Here is a 16,970-nt window from a genome sequence, read left to right on the forward strand (position 1 = left end):
TGAAACTTTTATTACATCGTCTCAAACTTTTTGGTCTGTGTCAAAGCAGTGTTCGGAACCGTTCGAACAGTTTCACTTTTACCGTGGTTTCATAAAACCACACAACATTTTTGTGTATTATTTAGAAAGTTAAACCATAAACGTTAAAAACTTAGGAACCAACTCCACTATATCTTGGCGTATTATTTATTATTAGGTACACTATAAAATTTTACCCGCTTGTTGCCCGTACCTACCTTTGTTACAATAATTAATGACGTTAAAATAGATGTGACTAAAATATAAAAGCAGTACCTTTTTTAGTGGGGAAATCTTGCATAAGATGCCCACGGTCCACGGGGAAGGAGCCGTGGGATATGTGGGATTCTTACCGACTAAAACCCCACTGTGTTCCGTCGAGCCATGGGGCCGCGGGTATTGTGTCGACTGTCGAATTCTTCCCCGAGCAGTACTTAGAAAATAGATAGTATAGAGAAAATAGATATCACAGAGTATTTGACAAATTATGTCGCATGCAAAACGTGGATCTGAGATTCCTAGATTAAAAGAAAATGCATAATAAATGTACGGCTTTAAATTTTAAACAATAATACATTATATAGATATACACATAGGGTTATGAGAATTAATTACAGTTTAATTATCTTTTTTATTACTTATAAGTATTTTACTTTAAAAATAATATGTTTGTTTTATCTTTATTCTTTACATTCTGTTTTTGTTTTGTTTATTGTTGTATGTATTGTTTCCCGATGAATGTTCAAATAAATAAATAAAGTTCCTTTTTGCTATAACAGAGAATTTTATTTAGACCTTGTTTAGACCCATTTCTTTAATCAAAAAGTTAAGTTTATGGGTTCAGAATTCGGAAAGGAGATTCTGCAAATAAAAGAGGACGTTTTCTAGTCAAACACTAACAATAATAATTACTTTAATTAGTATACAAACACTAATAATAATTATTTTAATTAGTATAAAAATCTATGCTAATGATGTAAGTAAGTTGTCGGATATAGAATATACTGCCATAAAAATTGGACTATTTCGCCTTGATTTCGCCATCACATACACTCTTGCATACACACAAAATTATGACATAATATGATGACACCTGTTTCTTAGCTCCAGAACTATTTTATTCCACCGTTATATTAGTGCGTTTATAATGATTGTTTTATAACTTTTTATCGAACTGTTTACATAATTAGTAATCTATGCTAAACTTACCAGTTGATCAGTGCATATATTATTAATAATTTAGGCATTAGATATTATTTATTTGAGGAACGAGTTGAATATAGGAAGTATGGGAATTTTATGTCCTTGCGGCGCCGGACGCAGCATCCGATAATGCGCCCACGCATTGCCACTTGCCAAAGCTTGGCAAAGTTTTTATTAATTATTTTAAAATAAAATAAAAATAAAAAAGGTAAATAAAATAGGTATGTGAAACTCAATAATATGCATTATTTATTGCACCTGAAAGCCCGTGTTATTTTAATTGCGGTATATCTACATTCATGAAAGACAAGGAACCTGAGATTAGGTTAGATTACTACACGATTATTTATTTGAAGTGTTAAAGATTTTTATTCCCAATCATTATTTAATTATTTTTACGTTTGTATGTTTATTCAAATTACATTTCATAAAATGTCTTTTGAACTTTTTACTGCTGTTGATACAGCTAAGTTCAATTATATTTGAGATGATAATAATTACAGAGTTATAGAAGCACTCTTTGCTTTGTAGAGACGTGAGAGATCGTACTCACAATAATTGCTCTCCTTTTTTCTGTAAACCAGTTTCTGCATTAAATTAAACAATTATAGGTCTAGTAGTATTGGTTGGCTAAATCTTTAGGTAAAATTTCAATCACGGAATTACTAAGTCATTTAAATAATAATTGGTACCTACAGACTAGTCACATAGAGGTACATGTTGAGAACATTAGTGATAAGAATAACCGTTGTTTTAGTCCTCGCAGAATGGCGGCCAGGCAGCTCGTGCTTTTATCTCTTCTCATATTATTTGGTAATTTATTGCTGTTATTTTTTTGTGCAAAATACACTTGAAGTATTGTCAATTCTGTAAGAATTTAAGCTAAACTTTTGACCTATTTTAAGGACAGTGTTGTACAAGTTTTCACGGAATATAGCTTCCGTAGCGATTTTAATTTCTATTAACAAAGTGTTCTTGTGGGTTTATTATATTCTATCAGGATGCAGACCTGCAGCATGCACCTGCAACAATATGACGTCGTTCTCCACACAGCTGGATACATTGCTGGCGGAGTACGACCGAGAGATATTGCCGTCTACTCCTGTGCATGTGCAAGCAGCGTTGAACGTGCGACACGCCTCCATCTACGACAGTAGTGCCACATTGCGGCTACTTGCGGATTTACAGCTAGTAAGTAATAATTAATGTATTATCTATAAAATAAAATTAAAGGCACTGATATTAGCATTTTGGAGAAGAAAATTTACATAAATGGGAGGAAATGGAAAAAAATAATAAACTGTAAATAATGAAGATCTATTTATAGTTTGTGTGAAAGCGCTGCAGAAACTACTGGACCGATTTTAATCTTATTTCACTGTTGGGTAGGCATGTGAAGTCAGGCCAAAAGTTAAGAATAATGTACCTAGTTGTTAAAATAAGCTTGAAAATATCTTCAGAGCTGGGAAGACAAGCGCGTATCATGGAACGCCTCAGACTGGGGTTGCGACACCGCCTTAACAACAGCCGACCGTCTCTGGGTGCCAGACATCACCATACTCAGCACCGCTACACTAGGACCAGAAATGGACACGGGCTTACGAGCCATGCTGTCCAGTAATGGCAGGATTTCTTGGCTGGCCCATCTGGACATCAAGGCCCCGATCGACCTGCAACTCCTGGAGTGGCCAAAAGATCAGCAACAGGCTGTGTTCACGTTTGGTTCGCGATCACATTCGTCTGATGAAATGAATATCACTATTAGTGAATTTGAGGTGAGTAGACTTTCAGGTTTTACTTTTTTACCATGTGTATTTTTTTGTGTAACATGTTAATTCTATGTCGATATTCAACAATATCTTGGGCAGATTTTTACTGCGTATTTATTGGATGATGCTATGGGTTAAAAGCTTTCTCCTAGAAGTATCCTCTTTCATTCACTTTCTTTATTGCCTTTTTAAATTATGTTAAGTATACATCTATATTTTGTACGAATTTTTTAAACTGAAACTATTTACATAATATAAATAAATTTATAGAATTATTGATAAAAGCCTCTCAATTTCAAACACCTAAAATACGCTGCTAAGATTAAATAAATGGATTTTCAGCACGCAACAGTATTCGAATCTGGTTCTTGGGAGCTGTTGAAACTTCGCGGCATGTTGTCGAAGTGGACCGGTGTGGGCGGCGAGCAGGTCGTCGTGCAGTGGTCGGTGACGCTGCGGCGACGCGCGGCAGCACACGCGCTGGCGGTCGGTACCGTCATGGTGACCGCTGCGGTGCTGCTCGTGGCGGCGGCCATGCTGCCCCCCGCGAGCCGGCCGCCGTTGTGTGCGGCTGCTGCGGGGATTGCTTCCTTGTGGTGAGTTAAGAAGGTTGATAGGTAATATTTAATGAAGTGCTGTTTGAAGAACGGCGTTTTGTTTTTGTGTGCTTGTTGCAAGTCTGCATCCTATTTAAAAATGTATTATACTGAACCGAAATAAAATTAAGTCATGCTCCTCAAGCATATTGAGAAGATATTACTTTAGTACAAGTAGCACGTATACGTATTTAATGCCAAAAACTCTCCCAACTAACCTCTGATCAAAAATGCATTAAAAATTGAGTATGAATACTGGATACTGAAATAAATCTACATTATTCTTTCATATTCGAAATTAGCTTTTCACCCGCAGCTTCGCCCGCGCAGTCAAAGAAAAACCCGCATAGTTCTCGTTCCCGTGGGATTTCCGGGATAAAACCTATCCTATTTCCCGGGGTAAAAAGTAGCCTATGTCCTTTCTCGGGTATCAAAATATCTCTATACCAAATTTCATGCAAATTGGTTCAGTAGTTAAGGCGTGATTGAGTAACAGACAGACAGACAGACAGAGTTACTTTCACATTTATAATATTAGTATGGATGTAGCATTAAACTGATTGATATTCCAGGTTGATATCCGCGCTAGTCCGCATCCCCGTAGCTTCCAGCGCACCGCTCGCCATGTCCCTCATGTGCGTTGTGAGCGGCGCGAGCGCGGCGGCGGCGGCGTGCGGCGCGCTCGTGCTGCGCGTGGCGAACTGCGCGCGCCCGCCGCCACATCTGCTGCGGTCCGTGGTTACTACTGTGTCCGCGGTTGTGAAGCTTTCGCCTCCGGAGGTGAGAGCTTTTGATATTATAATTCATGAAAGTAAGTTGAATTAGAAGTTAGAACTACCTATTTTAAAAGTTAAACTCAAACTCAAACATTAACTCAAACATTTATTTATTCAATTAGACTTCTTCGAGAAGCACTTTTGAAACGTCAATACATATTGCACGCCTCATAAGCGAAGCGTTGAGGTGGGTACTACTGTCACTTCGCGCAAAACATCTGATTTTTCAAACTTAAAATGTCTTTATGTATCATACATTGCACTTGTAAGATAATACATACACAGTACACACACATATTAAGAAAAAACACTATTTTTAACATTCATAATATTTTTGATGTCCTTTTTGTTATTTAAACTAGTTAAAAAACAGTTTAAAAAAGTTCTGTCTTGGACGTCCGTGTGTCTGTATGTGCGGAGGATTTTCTTGTTAACACGATAGCGACCGAAATACTTTACTAATCGAGTCTTTTTTTTTCTCTTACGCTTGAGTATGCTCAGGAATAGAACCCTTTCATTTTTCAGGGTCTGATTCGATGTGGTTTAATTTTTATTAAATAAACAAAAAAAAATATCGACTGTTCTCCATAATTTTAGTATATCTATATATATTCTTTATTTTATTTTTTATTTTTTTTATATTTATAGTGTACTCAAAATTCACCATTATAAACTCGATTCTTTAAACTATAAGCCAAGGTTTAAAAAAATAAGTTGGTAGTCAGTCCCTTAAACCTGTGCAGTTTCACATCTAGGTGGGGCCACAAGAAAAATAGCTCAATTATTACGGTACCGCTTTCTTTACTTTTCCAACTGTTTTATTTTATTTATTTTTTATATTTATAGTGTACTCTTTATAAATAATCAATTTTATTGTAAAGGATGAGATTATGAGGCGTGCACTTTTGGATTTTCCAAACTATTTTTAACATTTACCACCAGTAAATGTTTTTAACATTTACCACCTTTCTAACCAGTTAGTTAGAAAGGATGTGTTGCGAAAACATGCGTAATTTTTTTTGAAGGTAAAATCTACATAGTTACAACATCGATAAAAGCGAGAGGCATTAATTTAAGTTACATATATACCTACTAAGAACATGATAAACCGTTTATTTTTGTAATGTAAGTTGGCATTGCCAATGATTACTTCATTATATAATGCACAAGAAATGCAATATACTTTTATAGCAAAAATGAAAATTATTAAGCAATATGCTAGATTTATTTCAATGTATCATCTTAACATCTTATTTTTCAGGGTTCTGCAGTAGAATGCAGCGCGTGGGCGGCAGCAGCTCAGCTCCTCGACTACGTGTTGCTGGCGTTGATACTGTTCATTGTCTTCATTGCACTCTGTATTTACCTCTAACTCCTCAGTCAGACTTATCAAGACTTTACTAGATAAGTTGTGTAGAGTGAATATTTTGTAACAATTCGATTGTGTGAATGTGAGTGTGCGTGTAAATATAAGTACTTAGTAAAATACGTTTTGTTTTATTTCCTCAATACCAAAGTTTCTTATTAGAATTTGGAAAATGTGGCCAGGGTATGGGAATGTAGAGATTTTATCTTACAAGGCAATTTTTTTATTTATACGTCAATAACAACGGGTCACCATGAAATTTGACTTTAATTGCAAAGCATTAAATTTCGGTATTTAGGTCGTAATTAGACGGAAAAAAAATATATGGCATGAAAAACTTTGCTTTTGTGCTTAGAAGACTGATTGAACGAAATTTTTAAAAATCTCGGATTTAAATTTTTGTGATTGAAAATAAAACTATTGAAATAATTATATGTTTATTATTTTTATTAAGTTTTACTATCAAATTAGCTTACAGAAAAGTGGAAAATAACTTAAAAGTGCACACTTTTACTTTTTCTTTTATGTTCATAGCTACTTTCTCTCAATAAACCCCAAATATAGTCGCCTTGATAGCGTTGTTCAAAATTCATGATGTCCTGATGGAATCGTTCTCCTTACTCTTCGGAATAGGCTCCTATATTGTTTTTAAATTTATCCAAATGAGCATGCAGCATATGTACTTTTAATGACATCCTGCAGCCCATGGCCTTCAAATTTGTAAGCATATCCTCAACCAACTTTTCGTAGTTTTCAGCTTTATTATTTCCTAAAAATCCAGAAACTACTGCTTTATAACTGTTCCAACTTGCTTTTTGAGTACGATTCAGCAACGTTGGAAAATTTTCATCGGTGAAAATCTGTCTTATTTGCGGACCAACAAAAACCCCAGCTTTAACCTTTGCTTCCGATAACTTCGGAAATTTTTTTTTTAAGTATCACAAAAGCAAACTTTATACCGAAAAAAAGTATTTTCTTTTCGTTTTTGTGCATAACTAACTGGAAAATAATAGTATGTATAAACTTTAGGACAAAGAACGAAAATTTTTTTGTCGAGTCGTGATTAATTTATAAAGTTAGATCAACAGCATATTATAATCAATATTTATAAAACTAGATAAAATAATACACAATAAAGACGAATCCATCTATTTATTAATACATCAAATATCAATGACTACAATTTTCGTACTACACAGCTTCGAACGATCGCTAGCCAGCCAGGCGCCGCGGGCTGTTAGTTACTGCACGGCACGCAGCGAGCTGTGCCGTGCCGGGTCCATGCTATAGCCAGCTCGAGCAGCAGCAGCGTCACGGCCAGCAGCGCGCCGGCGAGTAGCGCGGCGAGCGCGGGCAGCACGTCGGCGAGCCCCACGCTGACGAAGCCGCCGCCGCCCGCGTCGCAGCGCGCCCGCCGCGCTAGCCATGTGCGGCGAATGCGGTCCATGAGACCCGTCTCCCGGAGCCAGCGAAGTCTGTATTATAAAGTTAGTTTTATGGGAGTGGAGGCAATGAGCGCACGCACTGATGGTACTATCATTGATACTATTATAGCGCCCATAAGCAACGCCAAAAGATATAGCGAGTATATTATTATTTGCTTTACGTTACTCAAGTTGAAATTGAATTGAACTGAAGGAGAACTTTTAGGTTTTATCTTTTATAAACCAATTTAAAAAACAACATATTTTTTTATGAATTCACTCGATTTTAATAGCTTTTTTACCATTTTTTTTAATTTTACAAATATAAATTTTACTTTTATTGCTGGCTTAAGTACTAGTACGGGAGCTAGCAACGTTTAAAAAAAAGTCATTTTAGTATAGTTGGGTTTTTGATATACTGTTTCTCTTGCTATTTCGGTTAGAGTCCGGGCTGTCTGGCTGGCCGCAGTGGTTGCGTTTATTAGTGCGCATCTTATCTGCACAGGAAAATATCCTTAATTTAAAGTCATTTTTTAACGCGTAATTTTTAATCTTTTGCCTTTAGATAGATCCATCAGACATAATTTTTTTATTGCAAGACGTTTTTTTCGTTGTAAAATAGGTGCCATACGCAATTTTTATTTCAAAATAACTAAAATGTCATCGAAATAAGTGAAATTACATCAACATGAGTCCGCTTAAAAGGTAAGTAATAACTTTATTATTTATATTATATTATCCTTTTTTAATACTTATATTGAATAATTAGTAAACTAATATTTTTAATAGATGGTTTCATATTTATTACACTTTTGGGTATAAATATGAATTTGATGATATTTGTATTTTCTAGTGTTTGATTTTACGCGAGTATTATACATTTTGAAATTAAAGACTTGGGAAAATAATACAATGAATAAATCGCGTTTAAAATCCGTTAAAATGTCTTTAATTTCTTGATGATATTTGGTTTTTATCAAGTTTACATTAACGTCCTATTTGAGGTTCGTTGGGACAAAAGGAGGATATGGTAGATTGTTGCAAAAAAACTGTAAATAGTAAAATGAATATTATATATAGTATAAGTAACCCAGTGATTACTTATCCTTCACTGGGACTCATGTTGATGTAATTTCACTTATTTCGATGATATTTTAATTATTTTGAAATAAAAATTGCGTCTGGCACCTATTTAACAACGAAAAAAACGCCTTGCAATAAAAAATGTATGTCTAATGGATCTATCTAAAGGCAAAAGATTAAAAATTACGCGTTAAAAAATGACTTTAAATTAAGGATATTTTCCTGTGCAGATAAGATGCGCACTAATAAACGCAACCACTGCGGCCAGCCAGACAGCCCGGACTGTAACCGAAATAGCAAGAGGAACAGCATATCAAAGAACCAACTATACTAAAATGCTCACTTGTCAACGTTGCTACCTCCTAGAATATACCTAGTTTTTAAATTCGTACCCGTATCTAAATCAGAGTTTCTGAAAGAAAAATTACACTGTGAATTATAAAATAAAAAATTATAGAGACTAAGATATACCTGGCCGCAAATAAATCCCGATATCCAGAATGTCTTCGGATGGGGACGGCTACCATTGGTAGTTTAAAAGCCTGGATTTCCTTGAGGCCGCACTTCTCTCGCTCCGTGTACGTTCTGCTGATCACGTCGTAGCCAGAACTTTGCTCTACCTAAATTTCAATTCAATTAAAAGTAGATATTAAACCGGTTGCTTTTAAAACCTTTAAATTAACTTGGACATTTTTTTAAAGGTATGTTCGAATTTCGAACCAATTTTATAACTGAAAAATCTTCAGTTACTTAATTTTAGTTAGATAAGCAGCTAAGTTAAAGTCAACTCTGTCTGTGGAATCGTTTTATGAAACTCAAAATTTTACTCATATTCATCAGAGTTCCTTGAATAGTGAATACATAAGTGAATACACCGAAATTGATACCGATAAAGATCGAAAATTTGATAGACTTCTGACACAACCTGAAAGGCAAATAAACCTCGTCGGACGCGCTCTATACCGTCCACGACGCTCAAGTAGGCGCCATCTCCGAGCGGCTGCAGCTTGCGACGGTACAGTCGCTGGGTCGCTGGGTCTGTGCTCTCCTGTGACATTAGCAAATAAAAAATTCAAATAGTTTTTTTTAATGTAGAAAATAAAAACAATTTTCCACTAAGCTCATACCTTACATCAAGTTAAATACTGAAGCTGGTTAGATGAAACGATTATGGGGTGAATAATCCAGAAAATACCTACCAATAGTAACTCTAATGTACTCGTAATTTTGTAGTTAATTATTAGTATATTATAAAGCTAAAATCAAGCTGTTTGTCTATGAAAAATGAAAAGATAAAAAAAGACACTAACCGCAAAATAAACTTTCTTATACGTAGTCTCTTGAACTCCCATGCCCATAGGCGAGTGAGTCAGATCATCTATTGTTTGTATGGCGTTGCTTGGTGCTTGGAGAATGGAGACAATCTTCGCGGAGTATGATGTGAAGGCGAAGAGAGAAGAGAGCAACGTGAACAGCATGAGGATGCGCGCTGATAGAATCTGTGGTGATAGGTCGGAACCTGGGAACAAAAGTAGGAACATAACATTAATTAAATGATAGTTGATTCATAAGTTTTACTACCTTCTATACTTATTTAATGTATCATCTACAATAATTTATTACTCATGCCATATTAACTACTTATATCCGCACTAAAATCCAAAAACTAGCTAGCGATGTTTAAACGAAATGTTGAATTTTATTGAATCCTACTAAAAGTTGGAGAAAGGAACATTTATTTTGTTAAATTATCATGTCGTCGAGTATCATGTAAATGAGTTTGCTGTTTACCTAAAAAAACCTTATTCGTTTATATCCTATACCTTGTTGACAAACAGCCCCGATCGCAAAAGTAAACGCCTCCTTGAGGTTCAGCCGCCTTGCGGTCTCGTCACCAAGTGCGCTCCTCCGTGCCACGAAGCCGAGTGCCGCGAGCAGCACGCCAGCTCCCAGGAACACAGCACCAGCCGCCGCCCACACGCCCGCGCTGAACGGCAGCAGGAACACGTTCGATACCGCTGACTGGGAGGGCTGCCGGAATATGAAGGCGCCGCTGCAATGTTAATGTTAACGTTAATGTTATTGTTAATGTTAATGTTAATGTTAACGTTAATGTCAATGTTAACGTTAATGTAAATGTTAACGTTAATGTTAACGTTAATGTTAATGTTAACGTTAATGTTAATGTTAATTTTAAAGTAAATGTTAGTATTCAACATCAGAACTTACCAAAAGCTAAAGAAAATATTAATGGTATATAATTATTGAAGTCTGCAAAATTTTCAGCTTAATAAACTTATAACTATTCCAGCTATAATAAATAACATGATGCCTCACACCAGCTCAACAGTCTCGGAGCAGTAGTGCAGCACTCGCCAGCGGTCCTTCCTCATGAACATGGAGGTGACTCCCACCTCCACCTCTTGTCGCTGCAGGATCCCCGCCAGCCCGTTGAAGGACCCGTTTATTTCCTCGCCGTAAAAGTCTATTTGCTTCAGGTTGTAGCTTTTCAGTCGCAAGGAAGATGGTTAAATTCAAATATTATCTAAGGTTAAAAAGCTGTCCACTATTGATTCAATTATACAACTCAAAACATTATTTCATTTGGGTACATAAGCCATAAGCCTATAGGTAATGAAACTTGAAAGAAAAATTTAAGAATTTGAAAATATTATTTTTAAATATTCTAATGAAATAAATATAATAATCTTAATAATAAACAAACTGATATATAAATAAAGATAATATTACCGAAAATGTAGATCCTCAGCTAAAATCATAAGCAGCGGATACGTAAGCTTTGGAAATGTATCAATTTGTCGGTTTGTCAGATCCGACCAGCCCTTGAAGTACTGCGGCTGACTTACCTGAGGAATAACAAAATGATGATAAGAGACAAGAATAAATAATTATTGTTTTAGACAAAACGATAAAAAAAGCTGTTCGTAGTAAACTGTTATTTTTCTTGTGTATTTTTTTATGTATTTATTTTTATTGTGAATAAATTTTAATTCTATTCTATTCTATTCTTCTAAAAATCAGGCACAAGGCTAAATATTTGGTAAAACTAACATAAACAAAAGAAACTAACAATAGTAGCTGCTTTCAAATACAAGTTATGCAAATCCTTTCTCCTCGACACGGCTGAAGGAAGTTTCGCTTGCAGTGCCACCATATCTCTGCTTTCATCCATATCAAGATTCAAAGTAGTTAGAGGTTCGCCAATCTTCACTCTGTACACGTCAAACATTGTGTCTTCAAAAGCAACCACAACATCAGAATCAGGAAGCATAACAGTATCTCTAAGAATATCTTCTAAATAAGACATATTTTGTGGAGCATCATGAAGGAGAAGCCAGGAGTGACGGTGGTTGAACGCACGACTTGCTGATGCCTAAAAATTCTTGCAATTTGTATCAAATGTAATTAATTATTTATAATACTGAAGCCATTTTAGCATGTGAAAAGCATTTCCATTATAGGTTTTTCTTGTCTTACTTCATTAAGAACATTTTCCGCTCCATCGCATCCAATACCTAAGACTATGCCTTCGCGGTAATCACGGTATGCAGGTAATTCTGGTAGATTCTGGAAGTCATTGTAGATTCTGATTCTTATCTCCATCGAGCCCGCGAGCGACACAAATTTGGTCACATTTTCTGAAAATTATTATAATGCATATTGATGCAAGAGCAGTTCAAAGTATTTATTGCTTTCGATTTCATAATTTATAAGTAATAGTTTGGTTGATGATGGGCCACTGGTAACATCTTTGTCATTAACAGAATTCGTTTGAATAAAAGCATAATTAAATCATTCAGCAAACAGTATCTAATTTTCAAATCCTTACCATTAAAACTTAGCTAATATGTAATATATAGGATTGTAGAAAACACTAGGTACCATTTAAAAAAATGTGCAAGTTAAAAAAAAAACAAATATTGGGCATTTACTTATTTGAACTTCAAAAAAACAATTGAATTCATTTAACTAAATAATAGAATAGATCACTGAAGTCGTGTGAGACAGGGTTTTCCCGTATTCGCCACAACAACAATTAAACAAATATCAGTGTTATTTATTTTATAATTTTATATTAATACTATTTTAAAATATATTCTTATCTTTTTTCCTGTATACCTGGAGTCCAGCACAGAAATGCCGTAATTAGCGACAGGTTTTTAGACGCAAAATACGTCAGTATAAAATTAAGCCAATCCATAAGTCCCAATCAGCCAGCAGTTACATCGAATGACTAGTTTTCACTGCATAAATTGACCCAGTCGTCGAATTACCCATAATTCTATTTCCAATATAATTAGTTGAAAATTAAATCGCATGGTATACAATGTCGGTTTGAGTTACATTCAAATGCAATGAATTCATATGGGCGTAGATTCTCACATAGAGTCGGCAGATGGCGCTTCAACACTTTGCATACTTTTATCCGGGTTAATACATAAGGCATTTCCTATTTATTGAATATTTTATTAATAATTACATACATAGATAAGAGTTTCATGAATGGAGACAAAATCTAGTGGTTTTTCTCAAGTAACATGACATTATAAATTGTTTGAAGAGGACTTGCAAACAATTTCGCCTGAAATGATGCTTGAAATATAAAACATGTTTTAAAGAAATATAAACTTAAATCAATGCTATTCTTCCAAGGTCACAGATAATATTAGAATCTCTGTATCAGTTTATCTTTCAGATATAAATCCATAATATTATAATTCACTTTATCAGCGATTAGAAATTATGAAACTAATTTCATAATTTGTTTTATTAAAAATTTACTTTCGAAGTTTCATAGTGTTCTGTGAAATCACTACATAGTATAATACAAAGTCTTCCTCTGTCCCTATCCTATGTATGCTTAAATCTTTAAAACTACTCAACAGATTTTGATTCGGTTTTTTTAAAAGATAGCGTAATTTAAGAGGAAGGTTTTAGTATACAATTTATTAGGTTTAAGAGAAAGCGGGTGAAGCCGCGGGCGGAAAAGTGGTAAGAAATGAATATTTGAGTTGTACCTAGATAGGTAACTTGATCGTCTAAACTCTAAAGTCTAATCGATTATAATAGCTTTCGTTGCAATTGAGTTAATGCTATTGTCAACTAATCATTACAATTGATTATTTGATACTGATAGTCGGTGAATTTACACCGACTTTCTAAGAAATCTTTTAGTTCTGTTAAAACAAATGCTTTTTTTAAAGATAACTATAATCCACATAAGATACTGCCTCTTGAATCGTATAGATAATTTGAAGAGTTGTCAATATTTGATAACATCTATTCTTCATTCTTCCCTTATAAAACACTAGGTTTCCACCCGCGGCTTCGCCCGCGCAGTCCAAGAAAAAGCCGCATAGTTCCCGTTCCCGTGGGATTTCCGGGATTGCGTCATTTTCCCGGGATAAAGAGTAGCCTGTGTCCTTTCTCGGGTATCAAAATATCTCCTTACAAAATTTAATGAAAATTGGTTCAGTAGTTTAGGCGTGATTGAGTAACAGACAGACAGACAGAGTTACTTTCACATCCTACTAATATTATAAATGCGAAAGTTTGTATGGATGTATGGATGTTTGTTACTCTTTCACGTAAAAACTACTGAACCGATTACAATGAAATTTAGCACACATATAGAGGGTAACTTGGATTAACACATAGGATAGTTTTTATTCCGGAAAATCCACGGGAACGGGAACTATGCGGGTTTTCCTTTGCAAACGCGGGCGAAGCCGCGGGCGGAAATCTAGTTTATAATATTGGTATGGATTGCATAATCAACCAAAATCTTCATATTTAGCGCTGGAGAAATATCACCTTAGACTGAGTCTCGCTATTTATGTGACGATACAATAAAGGGCAGCTCTAACTTTCTACTAAGGTCACGTGAATATAAAAATTGCATAAATTACAATATTTTCTCCTGTGAATTGCACCGATATAATCCATAATTTAATTTCAATGAATATAGAATATTTTAATAATATAATATGTGTATGTAGATATTTTCATTTATTCATATGAATAACCTTATCCAGTTAATCAGGTAGGTATAGGTACCTACCATCTGTTCCATGAGTCCACTGACACTATCGAGTCACTTGGAACCCTTTTAGAGATTGCTAATAAAGGCAATTTGCAATTTTGTTGCTAATCCGTGATAACAAATTGGTTTATAGTTCGACATAAATTAAACTGATAATATTTTGTGTCGATTGATGAAAATTATGGATTTATTTTCCAAGTCGTAACTACCTACAAATCTGCCATAAAATTAAAATGTAGTTGGGATCGGGTCTTTAACTCAAAGAGTTGGGATAGATGTTAAGCATACTTTCAGTATTAAAATGACACTTTTCTTGATTATAAAAGACTAGATTTCCGCCCGCGTTTTCAAAGGAAAACCCGCATAGTTCCCGTTCCCGTGGGATTTCTGGGATAAAACATATCCTATGTGTTAATCCAAGTTACTCCCTATATGTGTGCTAAATTTCATTGTAATCGGTTCAGTAGAATTTGCGTGAAAGAGTTACAAACACACACACATCCTCACAAACTTTCGCATTTATAATAAGTACCTATTAGTAACTAGGATAGGATAGGATTTATATAGGTACAACTAAAAAATTAATTAATTTTATTAACCTGCTAAGGTTAATAAAAAATGCTTCAAATCAGAACAGACATCGATGGTAATGATTAGTACTACAATAGTTAATAGTATCAAACTGCATTGCACGCATTATACCTAATCGGATAGACGATCAAATTACTTACTGCTCAAACAACGCGACACGCGACTTCAAGGAAAATAATAATAAAACCTACAAATTATTACGTTATTAGTGTCATTATTAATAAACGCAGATAAAGTAGGTGAATCATAATTTTTGGTGTTGATAATTAGCTTACATAGATAATACATTCTTTATCTACATTAAAATTTTGACTTTGATCTTAGAAGGAAGCGCGAGTTTTGTATAAGAGAGGTAATATTAAGTACGGTAACTTGTCCCTTAAAAAAAGTGTTAACTATAATAATTGATCATTGGTAGATATGTCGTGGTCATATCGTAGATTTGATCATTTCATGATATGAGTGGCCATTTCACGAAATGGTCGCATATCGTGAAATGGCCAATTTAGTTTGGCCACATCATGATGTGGTTTGGGCAGATCAATGATAAGAAATCGTTTCACGATATGGCCAATTAACGCACGGTTTTTTCATGAAATGATCAAAATTATTTGATCATATCGTAAAATAGTTACATTAATCGTTGGTAGAGGCGCTGCAAGATCTGTGTTTATGTGATAAGATGGCGGCCGCTGACAAAAATTAAATTATTCGCAGTTAAAAACTTCATAATTCGTTTGATAACAATATTATGAAGAAAGTCATAGCAAAGAATTTACGACGAAGAGGTACGAGTACTATGGAAAATTTGGATATCTTATATGTATTTAAGAAAAAATGCGACTTAAATAAAATAATTTAAGAAACTACTACTATATTATTATAATTGTTTGTTTTTTAAAAAGCGATCCGCTTCTGGCACTCGCCGGCCGCTGCCGCGGCACGCTCGCTTTGCTCGCTCGGCTCGTGCGTTGTTTATCAAAGTCTAACCTAACCTAACCTAACTGTTTTCTATTGCAAAAACTATTCGCTTCTGGCATTCGCCGGCCGCTGCCGCGGCACTAACTTAAATGACATTAAACAAGTTTTTAGAATATAGTTATCCTGAAATTTTTTAATATTTTATGGACTCTTCATATTTTATACGATCTGGCCAAATCTGGATGACCAAATCGTGAAACGTTGACGATTTAACGATCTGATCAAACTATGTTGGCCATTTCACGATATGCGACCATTTCGTGAAATGGCCACTCATATCATGAAATGATCAAATCTACGATATGACCACGACAGATACATACATAATATTATAAAAACAACGCAAACTTTCTCAAATGAACATGAATAACATATTTCTGAATTGAAGAACTGACGTCGCTACAATTTTGTGTCAATAAACCTTTTTTCTTTTTAAATACTAGAGACGTTACTCTAAAAATCGAAATCTGACATCTAGAATCGAATGCATTGATTACTTGTGAATAAAAATCATCATAAATTAATAAATTCGATTGACAAATGTTTCAAATCCGTATCGATTAATTCACTTTAATCGATGTTTTTAAGCAGGTTACCTCTCTTCGTAGATAAAATTGATAGACGTCAAATGTTGCCTATTAAATTGGCTCGACTATAAGTTTCAGAAACTCAAAAATACACTTTCCATTAGAAAATTTACGGCGTGAAACTTAGGGCTTTTAGAGAGATATCCCAGAGGTCCAAGATGGATGAATATTTATAAGCGTGTTAAAATAAAACAAAAAACTCTTTCTCAACATCATTTATTGTCTAAACTTCGAGGCATTTGTGATCACTCGCAAGCTTTACTCTTTGCTCGCAAGTCGCATAGCGCATTGCTTACACCTACTATCACTAACTGTTACATACCTTTGGAATCAGCACTCAGAATTTTAGTATCGTTTAGAGGAGACATAAATATCACAAAATGAATATAATACAAAAATCTTAGATTACAAAATAAAGTACAGATGGAGCATGACAACCGCCCGTCGCCCTTGTCAAAGAAAATACGAAATCAAAAACAAATACGTCGCTGCACCAGTGCTATAGCGCATAT

The 16,970-nt window shown here is 34.8% G+C and overlaps 2 protein-coding genes across 2 annotated transcripts; one reads left to right on the forward strand and one right to left on the reverse strand.

Moving 5' to 3' along the window:
- Nucleotides 1-1,966: 1,966 nt before the first annotated feature.
- LOC123693744 (neuronal acetylcholine receptor subunit beta-3-like) lies at nucleotides 1,967-5,850 on the forward strand. Its single transcript, XM_045638947.1, has 6 exons — nucleotides 1,967-2,034; nucleotides 2,222-2,412; nucleotides 2,682-2,996; nucleotides 3,333-3,586; nucleotides 4,159-4,366; nucleotides 5,624-5,850. Exons 1-6 carry the CDS (start codon nucleotides 1,989-1,991, stop codon nucleotides 5,732-5,734), a joined length of 1,125 nt encoding a protein of 374 aa, XP_045494903.1. The 5' UTR covers nucleotides 1,967-1,988; the 3' UTR covers nucleotides 5,735-5,850.
- A 1,115-nt stretch (nucleotides 5,851-6,965) lies between these two features.
- On the reverse strand, nucleotides 6,966-12,457 carry LOC123693724 (ionotropic receptor 75a-like). Its single transcript, XM_045638921.1, has 10 exons — nucleotides 12,376-12,457; nucleotides 11,734-11,894; nucleotides 11,327-11,629; nucleotides 10,987-11,102; nucleotides 10,573-10,740; nucleotides 10,059-10,288; nucleotides 9,546-9,754; nucleotides 9,161-9,283; nucleotides 8,707-8,855; nucleotides 6,966-7,203 (listed from the first exon to the last, which is right to left on the reverse strand). Exons 1-10 carry the CDS (start codon nucleotides 12,455-12,457, stop codon nucleotides 6,966-6,968), a joined length of 1,779 nt encoding a protein of 592 aa, XP_045494877.1.
- Nucleotides 12,458-16,970: the final 4,513 nt, after the last annotated feature.

The sequence above is a fragment of the Colias croceus genome, chromosome 8 (genome assembly GCF_905220415.1).
Source record: "Colias croceus chromosome 8, ilColCroc2.1".
In the NCBI taxonomy this organism is placed as follows: Eukaryota; Metazoa; Arthropoda; class Insecta; order Lepidoptera; family Pieridae; genus Colias; species Colias croceus.